Source organism: Apostichopus japonicus, chromosome 15 (genome assembly GCF_037975245.1).
Source record: "Apostichopus japonicus isolate 1M-3 chromosome 15, ASM3797524v1, whole genome shotgun sequence".
In the NCBI taxonomy this organism is placed as follows: Eukaryota; Metazoa; Echinodermata; class Holothuroidea; order Aspidochirotida; family Stichopodidae; genus Apostichopus; species Apostichopus japonicus.
Genome location: NC_092575.1, coordinates 25,324,374 through 25,344,533, shown reverse-complemented (window position 1 = coordinate 25,344,533; position 20,160 = coordinate 25,324,374). Strand labels below are relative to the sequence as shown.

General features: G+C 37.4%; 2 protein-coding genes across 2 annotated transcripts; both read left to right on the top strand.

The window, feature by feature from the left end:
* The first annotated feature begins 2,417 nt into the window (after positions 1-2,417).
* On the top strand, positions 2,418-11,240 carry LOC139981343 (uncharacterized). The gene is made up of 6 exons (XM_071993680.1): positions 2,418-2,541; positions 4,400-4,434; positions 6,314-6,411; positions 7,397-7,486; positions 9,557-9,688; positions 10,256-11,240. Exons 2-6 carry the CDS (start codon positions 4,432-4,434, stop codon positions 10,407-10,409), a joined length of 477 nt encoding a protein of 158 aa, XP_071849781.1. The 5' UTR covers positions 2,418-2,541; positions 4,400-4,431; the 3' UTR covers positions 10,410-11,240.
* Positions 11,241-15,615: 4,375 nt separating this feature from the next.
* LOC139981528 (uncharacterized) lies at positions 15,616-19,502 on the top strand. The gene is made up of 3 exons (XM_071993980.1): positions 15,616-16,212; positions 16,792-16,928; positions 19,284-19,502. Exons 1-3 carry the CDS (start codon positions 16,198-16,200, stop codon positions 19,441-19,443), a joined length of 312 nt encoding a protein of 103 aa, XP_071850081.1. The 5' UTR covers positions 15,616-16,197; the 3' UTR covers positions 19,444-19,502.
* The last annotated feature ends 658 nt before the right edge of the window (positions 19,503-20,160 follow it).

Genomic DNA, 20,160 nt, shown 5'->3' with positions numbered 1-20,160 from the left:
GTGTACGTCAAACTATTGCCATTTGAAGCGACTACTTAGACGTTCCTTGTTATAGAAGTAGTTATTTCAACAACAACAAAAATTCGTAGTTACACAGGACCCTCCCTAGTTGGCTCACCAACGACTGCTATTAGTATTGACTGTTATATGACCCAAGTATATATCCTTAGACGTCCCCGGACTAAACATTAAACAACATAAGCACATGCTTTGGGCACCATGGGAAGGGGGCACCGCAGATTCCCCCCCCCCACCCCTATAAATCATGCCCTTAACTCTTTCACTGACTCACTCAATTGTAGTAAAATCTGAAAACAGAGTTTTTATTTAATATAGTCGTAGGGGTCTGCAGGGATCTGACCTGGAAGAAAACTAAAGAAGGGTTATATATTTTCAAACTTTTATTTCACTTTCAGCACTTATTGAGTCTTAATGTCTTACCAGTTAGGTAATACAGAAGGGGCCGAAGGGGCACCATTGTTGGGCTATGCTTAGGGCATCAGTTGCTCTTAATCCGACCCTGTCCTCAGTTTAGCAGCATCTATAAGATCTAAACTCAATATTACTACGTGTTGGTTTATTTCTCTGTAACCATGCTATCATAAACGTACTACCCAGGTTACCCTTTCTATTTTTGTCCATACTGGCCCCTTGTATAAACTGTTTTTTCTCAGTAGCAGGGCGATGGGAGTAGAGAGTGTGACGTTACTCTCTTTTTTTTTAAATTTAAATGTATCCACTTAGCTATATATATATATATATATATATATATATATATATATATATATATATATATATATATATATATATATATATATATATATATATATATATATATATATATATATTTATTTATTTATTTATTTATTTATTTATTTATTTATATGTTTCAGTTATACTTAACAAAATTATCATTTTCATATAATTTTCACCTTCCCACCACATGTCCGATTCTTTGTCATTTCTGCCAGTGTAATTACCAAACAGGCAGTTTCCACAAATCATTAGGTCAGCAGCGATATTGTTTCCTTTTAAACGAATATAAGGAATCAAATTATAGTCCTATTAATATGAACATGTTTTTTTAAGGGGATTGTTGTAACCTGTTCAGTTTTGCTTCTCCATTCAATCCTGATATCGTGTGACTCCCAGGATCCGGCGTACAAAACAATAACTTTAATTTGCATCTACGTCAATGAGCCTTTGTTCCGTTTTCAAAAATCAGTAGAGCTAGTAATTCAGGATACATTTCTATAGCGTCATCATTATGAATAATAATTACCTTCAGTGTACGCCGCATTACCCCAGGAAGGACCACCTCCTAGGAACAGGGTCATATTTATATTGTTTTTTTTATGGTTAAGTGGACCGGGGAGGGAGGTAGGGAGGAGTGGGTGTATTCATTGTGGTAGGCTATCACTACGTAAGTTAATGTAAGATCAAACTGTTGAATGATCTCGGTGTTTTAGCAAAATTTCGATTTTTGATAGTAATTTTGGGGAACGTATTTTAAAACTACGTGGAATAAGGGTTTTTTGAAGCAAAGAATTGTCCATTTGACTGTCAATATCAACGTTCGAGAATTGAAGCGAGGCATGTCTTTTACGGTGATATCGATTTACGATGCACGCGAGCTTGTTGTGTAACATATTTTATATTATAATTAGTTAATGTAGAGAATTTTTGTCTATCGTTTGGGTTTTCAATTGCAAACTGTTAGACATGGCATAAAAACTGTGTGTGTGTGGGGGGGGGGGGCTTAATTCCACAGCTCCCCCCCCCGAGGCCCAACTCGCTCCACCATCCCTGATATAGTTCTGTTCTTATGTGGAATGAATTAAAGCAGAGTCCGATAACAGTACTTGATCCTACCCTGTATGTTTTGATATTTTTCAAAACTGTTTATGAATTAAAATGCTTATGTCATGTATAATATGGTAGAATCCAGAACAATCTGTAATTGAAAGAATGTTACAAAGAAATGAAGAATAAAGAGATTGAAAAACTTTAACGATCCCCTGTAATCGTTTGAATTGTGATTTTTGTTCGGGTAGTTCCTCCTGTGGAGACCTTCTTTTAACTTTAGAACCCGGATCTGTTTTACCAACCTTGTATAATAACAGACGAGCTTGCGTCAAAATAGTCAATAAACGAGGTTAGAAGTTTATACGTAAAACAATTATCCCCGTGTCTCTTATGTTTTAGCCAATCCGAAGCCGTCCGAGCTGACAATATCGCCTACACTTTAAGTAACGACACTTTTGATTGGTCTGTATAACACCACCGTCTTATTTACAGTTCACGCTATTGGTTAATTTATGTTTACGTCAATTGCTTAATTCTACGCTATTGGTTAATTTATATTCTACGTCAAATGCAGAAAGTTTGGATGATTTTTCCACGTTGCTGTAACTGCTATAGCCTACCTGTTGAGCAAAAAGGTGATAAAAGAGCTTGGAATTTTGGAATGATTTCAAACGTTCCTGACATTTGACAGCGCATCTGAAGAAATCAAAACCAAGAAGATATTCTACCAACCAGGTGAGTGAAAACCTTCAAACTCGTTATTTTAATTCTCGTTTTATTTTAATTTTATTATTTTAATTCTCGTTTAATTTTCGTTAAATTTTAATTTTAAAGTTAATTTTCTTATTTTAATTCTCGGTTAAGTCTCGTTTAATTTTAATTCTCGCTATTTAAAACTCGTTAATATTGGATGCTATAGCCTAAAGGTGTAATACACACACTTATCTTTGCCAAATAAGCTCACTGTTTATTTCAAGTCACTTCGAGGTAGCAGAAACAACTGTTCGTATAGTGTATACCCTGTCATACATTAACATCAACATACAGTATATTAACAGTGGGCCATGTTCCCTCCACTTTTCTCAAGGGAGTTTTGTTCTCTCCACATGCTGCTATTTTTAATGGCATTTCGTAATTCCGCTTGAATTAGAAGCCGTTAAATTAGCAAATTTTGTATACAAATTTGCCCTGCAATTCTGAAAAGAAAACTATTTAAAAGGACAATGAAGTATGCTATTGTTCTTTTTATAATATTAACGATATGATATTAATGAGACTAAGTGTTACATTATGAACATATTACGTATAATGATGTTTAATTAATTAATTAATAAATGGGTTTATTTCTTTGAACGGGCGAAACTACTTTCTTCTCCTTCGAGTATAACATGGGGGGAGGGGTCTAAGGGGAGGGGTGTCCCCCTCCCCCTTTGGATTTTTTTTTTGCATTTCCAGGTGGCCTCAGATGCAGTTTGGTGCAATATAGCACACTTCAACACCCACTCCATTTTGTAAATAATTTTGCATGTTCACCTGGCCTTAGTTGCAATTGGTGCTCCAAATGAGATTTTTTTTTCTCATTTGGAAATGAAAAAGGGGTTTTCTGCCTTGCGAAGCGGGGGGGGGGGAATGATACTTCCACCCCATCATATTTTTCAGTGGGGGGGGGGGGCTGTTCCTACGCCCTTGATTATTTTTGCCTACGAAAAGCAAGAAATACTCGCTCTGTGAGCTAGTATTCCTTACTTTGACCGAGCTCTGACGCTCTGACCTAGTCATTTCAAACTCGCTTAAAATGATCTCTCCGTCCCGCTCTTTCGAGAAAGCCTGTAGATCAGCCACTGTTAGGTTCAATTAACGGTAACATTTAAATAACTCTTCTATGTTGAAAAGATGAGTTTAGTCAGATTGTTAGTCTTAATATGTCATATAGTCTAAGGAAATGGAGAGAGGGGTATATTGCTAATGGTATATATAGTCCGGCTTTCGAGATATTCAGCTTTCAAAACTATGCTTTGCTATATCTGGAATGCTCTTTTAGGCTATAGCTTAGTGCAAATGAAGGCCCTACATGTTAAAGTTAATTTAATTTTCTCTTAAATAAATTACAAAAAATAAAATAAACAGCAGAGCATGATTGACCTTTCGTCCATATTTGAATGCATTGTGCTATGTTATTCGAAGCTATAAATTGTCTTTGGCCTATATGTTTTGTCTATTGCATTTTGTGATGAATCTAAGAAAGGAACTCCCTGATCCGAGGAGCTGACCTACACACTTGTGTATTAGACTGTATAATCCAGTTACTTTAATTGATGAACCCCAGATGTTTTTATAGGGTCATTTCTCCAAACTTAAAAGTTCTATAGATAAACAACATGAACTGATCGAAGTGTTTTTTAATGGTTTATAACATATCCAAATAGATTGTGGGCATAAAGTCACCTTTTTTTGGATTATTCACGACTTGTATCAAAGTATAAGAGTACTCGGTGCTTGAGACAACTTCATGCCTTGCTTTGGAAAAATCATCAGCAACTACCAGACTAAACAAGTGTAATATTTATGTCAAACCTTTCATTTTCTCCCTTAGTGACATCTTGTTCAACGAAGACATCTGTCAAAATGGTGAGTAAAACCTCGTTTTCCACACGCACACACGCAAACAGTTTGTGCTATGAGTTAGAATGCATTCCCAATGAATGGTACATGGTAAAGAGCAGTATGAATGAACTTGTTGCATTCAAGCTATTGTCAACGCCAACGCGAATTGAACAAAAGAAAAGAAAATAGAAAGAAAAAATATTAACAAAGACATTGCCATATTAACTATTGACAGACTGACGTTTGCTTTTAGCTGAAGAGCCCAAAACACGTACACAGCAGACATAACATACTTGTTTGTGACCACAGAAATTTACACTCAGAAGCCACATCGCACCTGTTGACAACAATAAGCTTTGCGGTGTTTTGAAAGTCACTCGCGCCATCTGGCTACACCCAAAACAATGGCTAGTGTAAATGGTGCCTACGTTACAGCAGGGAGCGGGCAACCTTCGACCGCGCGAACAGCTTTTCATTGGCATCACAACTTCTGGAATTTCGCAAAAATAAATTGGAAAGCGAAAAAGTATTAACATGGAACCATGGAGACAAATGCTCAGTGAATGATAGTGAATGAAATACACTGCAAGGTCATGTTGAGGTTTAACATTTTATTCTCTTAAACATTTTTATGGCAATTTTAAGTCTACAAATGCTGTAGCTATTTGTAAAAATCATCAAACAAATTGCTGCATTTTTAACTCAAGCGTACCTCACAGTAATGAAACAACCAATATGCCCATGTTGGGGTGCATAAGTTGATTAGCAGGTGTTTGGTCAACACCCAAACATATTACATCTGCAAAACGACTCTAAATACCCAACTCGTTTTCCATTCCGCATACATTTACCCTTTTGATGTGTCTCAGATTTCTGTGTATTTATATTTTCTTCTCGTTTGTTACGAATTTATTACAATCTGGAAAAGTATTTGGGCACTTCATTGCCTAACGTTGAGAATCTACATAGAATAGCAGTATCGGTTGACGCTTTGGGTGAGCTGTTAGCCTTCAAATTGCTGCAAACGACAAACCGGAAGTAGCTTCTATGTGATCAAGTTCTGTTCTTGTGTCTAGCATGTATAGCCATTTGCATATACGGATCCGAAATAAAATCATAACGTCATTATAAAGCTTATTATAGGAAAATGCCTTTTCGTAGGCTGTCTTTCCCAGAAAGAAATATTCCAGAACGTTCCTATCGAGGAAAGGTGTGCGTGGGTGCGTATGCGTGTGACTATATAGGCCTCCTTGTATTTAAATACATCGTCTGATATGTTGTACGTTTGGCAAACACACATAAAGTAATGGAAATCAATTGACTAAGAACTTCTACAAATTAAACACCAACATTCGCATTCGAACATATTACATCCCTCGATCTAACTATGTTATATTATTATTATAATTATTATCATAAATCTTATAAATCATATAAATCTTATCAATCTTATTACTCTTATTAATCTTATTAATCTTATTTATCTTATTAATCTTAATAATCTTATTATTCTTATATATTATTAATATCATTATTGTTATTATTATTATTTCATTAGTATTAATAATTTTATTATAATTATTATTATAGTGAGCACAGACAAGTCCCCGCCCTCACCCTGACACTCCGCCTAACTAACAGATAATTAAAGTAACTGAGCTCACAATGTGATGTGTATAACTAACTATTGACCTCAAATATATTCTGCATTGCTTTATGAATGCACCATTTCACGTCTAAAATTTTAATATTCCCAGAATAGTCAACGTTAAAGCCTTATTCGAAGATAAGGTACCTTAATTTTTCTTTAATTCTGTATATAGTTTGCTGAATTTGAATTCGTTTTTATGATAAAGTTTCTGGTTTAAAAAAAAATCAACCTTGTTATTTTGTTTTCTTGTAGGCAATCCTCAAGTTTCTTGCTCTTGCGGTTATGATCGTTTGTGTCAAGGGTGAAGCCAGACCTGCTAGACAAGCCCAGTGCGACGCAGACTCCGTCGAGTAAGAGAAAAAAGCCCTAATTTGTAGGGTTTTATTTTAATCGAAGATTTCTATCTGGCTTGGTTCGTTTATATATATATATATATATATATATATATATATATATATATATATATATATATATATATATATATATATATATATATATATATATATATATATATATATATATATATATATATATATATATATATATATATATATATATATATATATATATATATATATATATATATATATATATATATATATATATATATATATATATATATATATATATAGGAATTGAATGTGTAGCAAGCAGCAGTTAGTCAAAGCCAATTTATACGCTTTAACATATCAGTAGAATCACTGTGGTCGAGTGGTACGGGCTTAGGTTCGTGACACGAAGATCCGGGGTTCGATTCCTACCTTCGCCTGATGAGTCCCAAAAGGACGAAGCCGGTCGTGAAGTGGAATTTTTCTGGTGTGTTATTCTTTATTGATTTACTATATATATATATATATACATTTGCATATTTTTATATATCTTCACATACTTTTTTTTATACATTTCTTACTCATATTTATTACGGAGCAGGGGGTATACGTTCTGATTTTCGATGTGTAATATTTGTATACATTGGCAGGATAAATAATTGAATTACATTGAATTATCATTATTGTAAGCATATAATCATCTCGCGATGTGAGTACTTGTTGTAACCATATGGGGTCAATCATAAGCGTAAGCAAAGTAACAAACAATAATATGTTTTGTCTTTCCCACAGCATTGTATCCTTGGCCAATTTGCGAGTGATTATCTGTGTGTTTTTTCCTCCCAACGTCCACTCTAATTTAAATCTGGCGAGAGATTTAGTTACTTTTATATGGAATTTATTTCTAATTTAAATGTAATATTCTCTATTCCTGTCATTTTACTTCCTTAAACTTGTGAAATAGGTAAATATTACATTACTTTCTCTCCTGTTATTTATCATTTAGTACTTCTTTCGTCGAGAGCCTGATATCGTCGATACCTGTGGAATCTGACGGATCTGAGGAATCTGACAGATTACCGCGTTCTTCAACTGTGTAAGTACACCGTAGCAACCGCTATTATGACGTAATAATGAACTCAAACTATAAGTACACGGTTGTCAATAGAAACAACACTGTATAAACCAAGAGCAAAAGCAAATTGGACATAATAGAACTTGCAGGCCAGTACATCGAAACCCCGTTATTATGTTATATTAAAGTCTTTGGTATCAGTAGTAAATTAACCCTTAGTGACGTCATTGTGGGATTAAGAAATTGTTCAGGAAGTTAGGTGGCATCATCAATGATCCATTTTTGGAACCTACTCCTGTTTGAAATTTTCGATAGTAGGTGGCAGCAGATATGCGGTCAGTCCGGTGGTCGTAAGTGTTAGAGGGATTATAAAATGGTGATTTATTTTGAGCACAGTTAACATCAGTCTCCATGGGCAAATTTAGATGTTCATCTGTGCCTGATTGTCCCGAGTCACTACTTTGGAAACCTTATTGCACAATTTACAGTATGAATCGTGTGAATTAATAGCATAGTTGGCTAGAGGAGTTAAATTGGCCAAATCATCCTTTTCTATATTTCTCATAACAGTATTGGATAGTATGGTTACATATCGGTTACATATTTTATAGTTTGATAGTTAATTGTTCAGATTTAAGGTTAGTTACTTCTGCGCGAATTCGTTTTTCCTTGTGTGGGGGTGATTATAAAGAGAGGCCTATGTCCAAGGGCGTAGGAACCGGGGGGGGGGGGGCTGGGGGGCGCCAGCCCCCCAGTGAAAAATATGGGGGGCGGAAGTATCATTCCGCCCCCCCCCCCCGCTCCGCGAGTCAGAAAACCCCTTTTTCATTTCCAAATGAGAAAAAAATCTCATTTGGAGCACCAAATTGCATATATGGCCAGGTGAAAATGCAAAATTAGTTACAAATGTATTGGGTGTTGAAGTGTGCTATATTGCACCAAATTGCATCTGAGGCCACCTGGAAATGCAAAAAAAAATCCCCAGGCCGGCCATCAGTCTTCAGCCCCCCACTCAAAAGTACCTTCCTACGCCACTGCCTATGTCGTTTTGTTGTTTGGTGGACTATTGGCAGGGAAAGGAGAGGGAAGGTTGGGAATTTAGTGATGGGATCGGGCACCCTTCTCCGCCGTTCGGTCGGACCCCCAGGTAACCATCCGTTCATTACGTATTCAACCTAAAACCCAACTCGTCCTATATAGCATAGGCTTAATGTTATAACGTACGTATTTAGGCTATGCGGGCCTTCGGTCACGTATAATATAAGACTTTAGCAATTGTTCGTTGAAGTAAATTAACCTGCGAACTGATTTAAACGGCATGGCTGCATATTCATATAAACTACTATATATACTAAAATTGCTTCTTAAAATCAACACAAGCGATGGTTTGCGCAAATCATCTCTTTTAGTGATCTATGAAAATGTTACGTAACAGAGTGTGCAACTCTAAGCATTTCAACGAATTTGTTATGAAAATGTGGTTACACCATTTCTTGCGTTGCTCTGCACTGTGGCTAGCGCTTCAGGAGGTCGCGGCTATATATATATTAGTTGGAAATTCCGTACGAACTGCAATATCAGTCAACCCTTATACTAAATGGTTGTGTCCATTGTATAGTTATTAGGCAATCAGATGTTTCGTATAGAAATTAAGACATATTTTGTTCATTTTTGTTTGTGCGAACGTTCCACTAAATAAACGGGGGGGGGGGTAGGTGGGGTCAACTTATGAGCGAAAGAGTCCCGTCTGCCCAACACACCAAAGAAAACAAAAAGTACAAACACTAATCGAAAAGGTCAAACTGGATATGAAAAAAAGTTGTCCCATTGGGACTATGTCACATCTTCAAACTTAACATTCTTCATGGTATACATCCCCAATTCAAGCCGACCTGCCGACTTTTGATAGCTTTTTACACCTCTGGGGACAATTTCCCCCTCCCCTTCACCCAATAAATGGATTGATTGATGCACGAACGGACGAACAGTCGGATGGACAAACAGACGGACAGATAGATAAGCCTTCTAATATTAGCAGTAGGGCATAATGTGCATGATTAAAGCAGTTTTGATATTTCTATTTGTTTTCAGTTGTCCCGCCACTTTCTTTGAGAACCCCTGCCCTAGCGTGAACTCTACGGAAAGTATCATAAAAAGTGTAAACAGGGCTGGCCAGCCCGTTAAAATATTGTGGCCGAAAGAATTTAACACAGTGGTATGTTGGTAAGTAAAATTTCTTGCTATAATGTCATAAATTCATGTTTATTAAAAATGGGAGACCCTCCCTGCTCTATCGCACGTCCCTCTCGGGGCCGAAAAGAAATCTATAAAGGAATTGACAAAGCTAATGAATAAGATTTCAATAAAAACAAAATGCTTTGTGATCGAGCGAATAAAAGTGGTGACAATAGAGGGCAATGAAAAGCAATGAAGCACCTATAGATTGGGCAACTCTCGCCGACAATAGTAAGGTGGATATTTCATCCGTGAGTGACCCCATCTAATCTGGTCTAGTCAAGTCCCGAAATAGTCGGTTTTCCAAAAAAACTGAACAGTCCAAAGTTATTAATACTTGTTTTGCTATATTCTGTATTCGAAACACAGAATTATCTCTGCATAACTTGATAATTATGCTAGTGTGATCGTTCAGTTTGCTAATAATCCCCAGAGTGATTAGGCAAGACACGGATAATCCGGTTCCTGGCTTAAAAAGTAGTGTCTTCAAATCATCGATTAGTAATTATCACTAAAAAGTTTAATTCAAGTGTAAATATTTCTTCGATTCCACAGCAAAGTCAACGATTGTTCGAAGTGTATCGGAAATTGTACTCAACAGTACAAATATGAATGTGCGGTGGTGATTAATCTGAATACCTGCCGAGTGGTATGGGATTGGGTCAAGGTGAAGTCTGGTTGTTGTTGTCACCAGTTCGAAAGTTGTTAGACTTTGTTACTCCAAAGCACGGTACAAAATATTCTATATTTTATACTTTACTTCTTTAAGAAACCCTAACAAGATGTGAATCAGCTTCTTTAAGTTTCCGGTGACCATGTACATTTTATAAAAAAAAAAACATAATGAATTGTAATTTTTGTGATATGTTAATGTCACGTAAGGTAATGTAATGTTAATTAATTAATGTAATGTAACGAAATGTAATGTTATCTTATGTAACGTAACGTAATTATATGTTATCGTATCTAATGTTATGAAATGTAACTCTATGTTATTTGGTGTCAAGTTATTTCACTATTTTCGACTCCAATTTAATTCCGTAAGTCCCAAGTTCACATATATTTAGACTGGAGAAATGCATCCCAAATCTACTAATACAACCAAATACGTAGGGATCTCATGAGCTTTCCTTTCAACAAATAGAGTATAACTTTCTCGGGATTTTTGAAAGAGGACAAGGGGGAGGGGGGGATTGAATGAGTGGGTGGTGGGAGAAGGGGTGAGCCAATTGATCACACTCAAAACCTGATCTATCTTGTCCTGATTATTAAATAATAATTAGAAAAATAAACGTTTGAAAGAGTATTGTTCTGTGGATTCTAACCTCTTACATTTTTATGGAACCAGAACACTATTAAGGACTTTACGAGGAGCAGTAAAACGGAGTTGTTACTCACAATGTGATACCATTGGTCTAATTTTACGAATATTTCGATGCAGTTCAAACAGTCTATAATCTAGGTTCTTTGAAATCTTTGCAAATACACATATATGGGCATGGAAATAATAAATGTTAACCTTTTTATTGGTAAAAACGGACTATCATGTTTCCGGCGTTTTTAGCGTAGTATTTGAAATCTAACACAGGTTCACCCATCAGACGTTAACGTTCAGTTTCGGACCGGTTCTATCCAGCCGCATACATCATGGTTGAATCCTTGCATATCCGCTTCCCACACCCCTACCCATTCGCCAGTCACCAAATCCCCATCCGCCCCCCCCCCCACCCGTCCTCCTAACGAAGATACAAACTATAGCTGTATAATAGGAGCCATCCAACACTAATGTTTGTCAGTTTTGAATTGATGTCATGGAAAGGGTACTTGATATTCTGTAAAAGGATTAATTATAACATGTCAAGTCCATACAGCCCGGCAGTGGGGTTTCAGACCAGAGGCGGATCAGAGGCAGACCAGAGGCAGATCAGAGGCATACCAGAGGCGGATCAGAGGCGGACCAGAGGTGGATCCAGGATTTTGTAAAGGAGGGGCTGTGGCATCGGGGTCGTTGAAACCAATGCCCATATAAAGGAGGTGGTTGGGTGGGTGGGGAGTTCGGAGTCTTCCTCCAGGGTAACAAAGGAAAGTTTACACCTCAAATCGTTCAACGATCAGAGTCAAAAACGAAACCGCAAATTATAGGTATTTAATTAGGTTTGAACGCAAGGTTGTACTAATAAAGTTAAAAAAAAGTTGTGCGGTTGAAAGACGAGGTATTCACAATTACAGTTCTGGATCCGTACTAAGGACGTTCTTGACCAAGAAGAGTTGTAAATTCTTCTATGACTGAAATGCAAGAACTAGCAAATTAATGTTTTGCACCGACAGACGATGGAGGTGGGGCCCATGAATTTCTGTTCTGCCGCCTCTCATGGTTCTGCTCCAAATTTACGTCATCGATGAAAGGGACGAGGGGTAGGGATGGGGGGAGGGGGTCGTGATTGTTGACCATATAGACAATGATCAAGAAAGATGTGAAAGTTATGAAATAATCATTAACATAATTAGTTCACAAAAGCACGTGTATACGCAATGCTACTGTTGCCCACCGCACCCACTGCACCCACCGCATTCATCGGCCGCCCACCCGCAAAGAAAGTTTTATACTGAAGTCTGAAGAAAATTAATTAACGAAAACAATAGTAGCAACTTTGCATCAGCTCAGCCAAGCTTCTACTTGAGAAATTCCTTTCGATTGGCAATATTTCTGAGCAGTTCGACCATTTGTTTTGGCGAAAAATATTAGACATAGGCGGGGGAGACGGTGATAAATGTTTGTGGATATCAGGATTGAATTGTGCTTACTCAAAATTGCTAACGAAAGTTGCACACATACAATAACAGAACAACCTTCAACTTGTTTACAATCGACGGATCCATAAAAAAACGTTAAAGACTCGGAAGAAATCGGAATCGGCTCCAATGATATAGGTCGTATTCCACACATAAAGTGTTGAAACGTTCAAATTGCAAAACTGCCGAGCGGTTCTTCTACAGCAAATGACCTCGAACTAATTAGAAAGCCTGAATTACATGTAAATATTTGACTTGATCAAGTCTCCTATATATATATATATAAATATTTATATATATATATATATATATATATATATATATATATATATACATATATATTGTGTATGTATATCAGGTACATATCTTAAACATAAACGTAAAATATCATAAAAACTCCTGCAAACCCGAACGAGACAATGCATATTTGATTTTCGTTGACCTCAGCCGAGATTTCTCAGATAATGCGACTTACCCAAAATGCATTTCCACTTGTTTATTCCTACATGACACAGAAGAAAATGATTTTGTAGCGTCCTTCAGATCAAGCTATTGGGGTGAATATTCTTAAACTGATGAGAACAAAACTAGATTTTTATCCCTTATATTGATGTCATTTGTTATCTTCCATAGAGGTGTGGACGTAGAGGGGTGGGGAGGGGTGGGGAGGGGGTTCCTTTAGTAGTTCCCTTCAAGGGTCGTATAATATCATGTCAGTTCAGTAATTATTCAAGGCAAGATTGATAACTTTACTCTACAAAGTTGCCTTACCCTTTCGATCCGCCTTGTTTGCAATATAAAAACAACCCGTTTGGACATTGTAACTGTTTTTGTAAAGCGCTGCAGATCACTGCTCTTCCAGAGCTGTATTTAACACTATATAATTGTATTATGATTATGATTATGGTTATGATTATGATTATATTAAGCACAGACAAGTCCCCGCCCTCACCCCTACACTCCACCTAACTAACAGATAATGAAAGTAACTGAGCTCACAATGTGGTGTGTATAACTAACTATTGACCTCAAATATATCCTGAAATTTTTTAATATTTAACTGCAAAATAATTTATGATGAAATTTTGTCCCAGAATGGTCAACGTTGATGCCTTAGTCGAAGATAAGGTACCTTAAATTTCTCTTGGATGCTGTGTATAGTATATTGCAATATTTAATATGATTGAACCAGTCAACTTGGTTTGCACCTCTCATGTTTTGTCTAGTTTTAGTATCACTAGTGACTAAAAATGTGGGGAAAAGGAGCTTTTCAGAAAAGGTATTCATAACTTGTGTGCTGGTCCGTAAATTAAACAATGTCCTGACATCCTTCTTTACACAAATTCGTGTCGACCACAAAACAGGTTTAATTTGCATCTACGTCAATTGATTGTGTAGTTTTTAAATTAAATATACTGCCTCATTGCACCAATTAATACAGGTCACAGGTGTTGCAACATGTATCTATAAATAAATATGAACTACAGATTATCTGTCTTGCAAATGCATGCGATCTGTTCTTACGGAATAAGACTGATAGGAAGAGCGGGGAAGAGAGGGGGCGAGAGTGGGGGGGGGGGGGCATTCAGGGTACTGTATATGACCCAAATTAATCAATTCAAGGATCCTCGGGGATTTTGTGCTCATTAATTATATTTTGCTGTAAACGTTTTTTTTTTTAAATTTTGGAATAGGAAAAAAACGGGAGTAATAGCGGGGTGGGGGGGGGGGTGGGGATGGGTACAAATTAGATAGAGAGAGGGTGCGTGGAGTGGTGATCATCCCATTTAGAGAGCAGACCTGAGAACATAAACGTAAACAAAAGAGAGACGAACGTGTGTGGGTTTTGAGGGCGTGTGAACTTCAGAAATACATTGGAGAAACTAGAAACCACTGATAACATGAAGATATTATTTCTTGGGTTCCTTTGATCGAAATGGCAAAAGTACCATTGCCCCAGGAGCCGTTAATGGTAGCCGACGAGGGAAATGGTAGGGAGAAGGCCGTGGCGGAGCTAGGGGTATTGGTCAGGAGGGGCGAGAATGGTCTGTAGGGGCGCTTTCGACACTATCTAAGCAGAGCGCCACCACGATTGGCGCGTAGCGCACATAAAAAAAAATTGAGTAAAGATACTCCCTAGATCGCCGGAAATGACCCTTTCCGGGCCTGGCTTATTTGCAGATAAACGAAGAATAAATAGGTGTCATCGCCCAAAAAATGTGACAAATGTCAATAGGTAGATGAGAGCGCAATAAAAAACTCAATAATCGCGAATAATTAAAAATTGGTAAAGACCTCAAAAGGGCGCCAGCAGTCCATTTGAGTCCGTCAGGGGGGGGGGGGGGGCATCCGCCCCTTGACTGTATTGACGCTCCGCCTCGGGAGAAGGTCGATTGTTAATAAATAAAAAAGAATTAAGAGTACATCTTCTGTCAGACGTCTATTATTGTGCTTAAAATGTTGCCACGAGAGAGCAAGCACTATCTTGGTTCTTCTAACTTTGGAACCCAACCCAGGGGGTTCAACCTCCGAATCTTGGTGACCCCTAAACCACCAAACGGGTCAAATAATAGTGTATATCTAAAACAAACAAATATCACCCACACTCTTGTCTGTGTTTTGTGTTTTACAGAAACTTATAAAAACCGCATAGCTTGGTTAACGTTGCACAAAGAATCACTATATTTCTTTTTATAATTTCATAGCAATTAGAGGAAAAATTGTAAAAAAGTATAAAAAAAAACATAGATTCTGTTGTTATTACTCAGCCTGTATGACGCACGTATGCATTGTCATTTTTAATTCTCCCACACCCCAAAAAAGAGGAACTTCAGTAGTGTTGATTTTTCTCCGCCAATCACAAGAGATGTTTGAACGAACGATTCACCTATCGTCTGCCGCTCAACTATTAGTAAGTCTACTTTTGATTGGCCACTATCACTAAAACGTCAACTTTAACAGTGCAGATGATTCGTCAGTTTATGTTTGACGTCAAGAAACTGGATTTACACCAAATTGGTCCTTTTTCTATTGAAATGGAGTCAGCAAAAAATAGTAGAGAACAGAATATAAATATGGACTTCGAAATGAACAATTTATTCAAATCTTTCCTGAAATTCAAGAGCATCGCTGCAGAAGTCGAAATTGATATCATCCAACCAGGTGAGTAGATTTCAACAGTAATTTCTCGCTGGACTAAATTAAAGTTAGCCTGGCCAGTCTTAATTTGTATCCCTTATATAATACATTTGAGAAGCAAGTCTTGTACGAGCCGCTGGCAAACTTTTTCTTTTAGTAAAGTAACGACCCTTTCGAGGTAAAATCGTTGTACAGACAAATTAGCAATTTTTTTTTTTCATTTTATTATCATATAGTTTGCTCTAAACTGGATATTCATGGGTATATACTAACTCGCATAGAGAGTTAACTGCTGTTAGTGTTATTATTTTTAATGTGTCAATGAGAAAATGATACAAACATATTGCATTATATTATACATTTTACTATAACAACCGGCGAAAAGCCTCTGTATACGTTTCTGTTGTCATGAAGATTTTATATATTTTGAATTATTATAGTATCATGACTGTTTTATAATCTGGTTTATCCATTTGAACAACACGTTGATAAAAGACTTTTTAACTCTTACCATTTTCTTTATTACCCTACGTAGCTTACGGAGTCGATTCAGTACTAGCGCCATCATGCATTTCAAATCAGTAAGTAAAGCTTGATTGTTTAATATCTTCCTAATTTTTCATTAAATGTGAATGCAGGAAGAATATAAGCGTAATTTTATGTTTTATCAACAAAACTTTGTTATTGTTTATTTGTTAGTCGACTGTTTTATTATCTGAAACTTCTTCTATCGTGAGATCAATTATATCATAAATGACAGATTAATTTTCCAGAGGTAATATCTACAACGTCATCATGTCCGGACGGACATATTTATTTAGAATTCATGTATCGTATTATAATTTTTAGTGTTGCGAAAGAAGAGCTAGTGAAGGTTAATAGTATAGGTCTGATGACGTTAGGACAATATTGATTTTGATATGTTTTAGATCGTTAAAAAGGATCTAAACCACATATAAATTTAGGGAAATCAGCCTTTTAAGTATCTCAGCCTAATCAATTAAAACGGCTGGACACAGACTAATATTACAGCCTAAAACTTAAAAAGAAAATATAAGATATTTATGTCCTGGAATAAATAACATGTATTCAATATCATTCAATGTAAGGCTCAGTCTTCTAAATACAGACGTTTAACTATACTGTCTTATAATTTATAGATGTGTGTCCTAGGACTTCTGCTCTTTTTTAACTCGGTGCTTGCACAACGTGATCAAGAGGAACCCCCACCAACTATAAAGAGCATCACCGTGCCCTCGGAAGACCAAGCAGTCCCTGATAGTTTCTGCTCTAATCTGTGAGTTCATGCTAATATTGAATTGGTATCCCTTGGGTGACGAGATAGTCGGTAAAGGGTTTGAAGCTTAGAAGGGGATGGGGGTTATGGGGGGGGGTAGGAGGGACTGGGGTGTCATGTGTCGATAATAAATCCGGCAGGAACGTAACTACGTATTTCCACCCTGCTAACCTTTGACCTCGCTTGCCCCCAGTCTCCCTTCTCTCACCGCCCACTCCGTTTTCTGGGACGAGTTTTCAGTCAACATAAAATGTGACGGTGTCCCTACGGCCTACCGATTACGTATATCGGAATCCCATTGGACATGATGCACCGGATTTCAAATCCGGCCGACATTCCCGGTCGGATTTGAAGATGTTTTTCATTAAAGAAGATCTCATAATTTGTGAATCATCACAAACTGGATAACATAAACAGGAAGGTTAGAATATACAGACTATGTCGTTTACAATCCCCCCCCCCCCCCCCCCCTTTAGACCAAAGAAGCTGTTAGGTTATGTTAATTTTGAAAATCAGGTAAAGCCGGCTAGACTTCCGCAGCCGGATTTTTGTTTTGTTTTGTCCAGTTGTCCGGCTGAATTTGAAATACCAAATCCAGTTCATCCCTACTAATTGCCTGATTAAATAAACTAAATAGAAACTCACCAGAGTATAGTGACTTCACCGACATCTATATCTTAATGGAAGAGACAAGCAATAAATAAACAAGTAGAATCGGAACAGAATTGGAGACCAATGTACCTGCATGCAGTATGATAAGAATGTTGGCAAGTTATGAGACGACCGAGACATATCAAAACACTATAAGTATCACGTATTGATCGTAAGTACATTGCGTGTATAGACATGACCGGTGCTGTGGCCGAGTGGATAAAGGCGGTGGCATTTCAAGCAATGAGGCTTAGCAATCCGGAGGTTCGGGGTTCGATTCCCGGCCGGGTCATAGTAAGGTGGTGTTACGAGGGCCCATTGTAGCCTAACGCTAGTTACTTACTGCTAATGAGAAACCTAATGTTATATTATAGAAAGTCTTTAAAATTGCCTACGTGATAAATCAGTATTTGAGAAATTAGGTCGGGTTACCGTGTCACAATGTTATAATACACGATTGTTCTGGTATATTCCTTATGATGACGCGCTGGTCTCGGGTTAACGTCGGTTTACGTGAGATCGCGTGTAAGCTGTACACATCTTCGTGGATTCTCTGGAATATTCGCGAGCGATGCAAAGGACTTCCAAGAATAGAGAAACCGGGTCGCGTTGTTACTCAGGTGTATCGAGAGAGATCTAGATGATTCTTGACATGGCGAATCGTATATAAACCCGCCCAGATCGGAGAGTTTCTCAGTTTCTGTACGAATACAAGCGACGACACATATTATACCATTCTACTATATATCGTCAGTGCTCAACTACCAGTATTTTCTGAAGGATTGAGATATCGATACCAAGATTGATTCTACACTTCCATTCAGAAGTTTGAAGAGGACTTTACTGTGATACTACAGTTTTCAGTCGTTATTGCGGAGAAGGTGAAGAATTTCTGTCTCCGTTGAGGAAGTTCGTTACGCCAGGAGTTGGTGGCTATAAAGCTGATTTTGGACTGACTCTGGTAATATTTAGTCGGCGAGAAGTTCGACTTGTGCTTCACTCTTTTGTGGCTGGAAGTCCGTCTTCTATTTTGGAGCATCGCCGGAAAGAAGGTGACTGCTGTTTCTGGGATCGCGAGAAACTTCGTCGAGGACCAGTGAATTTCGCGGTACAACGGACCGAGAATCGTCGTCATCGAGGTCGTGGCCGCTGAGGGATATCGCCGTTGGAAAAGACCAGCGTGTTTTAAAGTGTATCCTGTCTTGTTAAGTTTGTGAGTAATTTTCTATATATTTGTAATTACCACTTGTTGTTGTTAGTTCGAAATCCATTGTTCAATATAGTTTACGTTCTCATTTAAAATCTCTAGACTCGTCAATTTGTCTGTGTTCCTTACGGAAACGAACCCAGGCTTGTGTCTCGTTAAAATTAGTTATCGAGACCTCTCGCATTCCAACGTAACAGGTGGGCTTTTCATCCAAGAGCAATCTGCGGTTTTCCCATCTCAAATTACTTTCTAAATTGAAAATATTCCAAATTTGAGTTAAAATGTTGAATTGGAAGCCACCCGACGTGTAAGTTGTAATTCATAAGCCCTTGTAGGTTTCTCCCACATTTGTGGTCACTTAAGCGTCGTAAAAATAACTGCTGATTATTATTAGTAGCATTATAACTTATGAATGAAACGTAATATTATGTGTTCGTTTGTTTTATTTTTAAAGAAGGATATCTCACAATTTTGTTTCGTCTGTTTTCTGCATGCAGTCGCGCTACTTACTTAAACATCGTTCAAGAGGATTTCACTGGCAGGGAGTCAGAAATTACTAGTGAGCCAACGTTCAACAACGAATCTATCATTCCTGACAACCTTCTTGCAGATTGCGAGGAATTCGATGCCTCTCTTTCGACTAGACAAAAGAGGTAAGAAAGTATAAGTATAAGAAGTATAGCGAAATTATTTCATACTTTCTTTATCTCTATGATAGGACAGGATATAAAGTTGGGTTGGAGGGGGGGGGGGGGGGGAGTTGGCAAGCATGTACATTTAAAACATGACTTGAGCTACCTATGAGTCCACCTAATATTTCTATATCCATTTTTTGTTTAAATTATTGTTAAAATGACCTCGACAATAAACAGTTAACGTTCATCGTTAACGTGTCTGGAGTATATAGTCTAACACAGAGACCACTAAAAGTATGCTATATAGACACCAACTATAGCACGCTATCATGGAAAAGTTTCTTGAGATCACGTAATCGACCTGACTTGGTCGTAAAATGACCTCTTTTTACCAATTAGTCTGCGACGCCTGCCGCATATTTTTTTCTTGTATGAGGGAGGGTCTTTGTGTGAACGGTGTATAGATTAACTACACCGTAGACTGAACTTATTACCACAAAGTGATTACACAATGGTGTTGAGAAGCTATTCATGCTAATTGTTAAGCCTGCGGTTGATTTACGACCATGGCTCTAGCTGCAGCGTGCTATAATTGGAGCCAATAAAGCAGATCTTTCAGGTCAGTTAAGGTCAGATACCTCCACATAGCACAATAGGAAAACAATAGACTTTAAGGTGGCCGTAATTCGCTTACAATACTTGTAAAAAAGGACAATTAGTCTGCTACGCCTGCCGCATA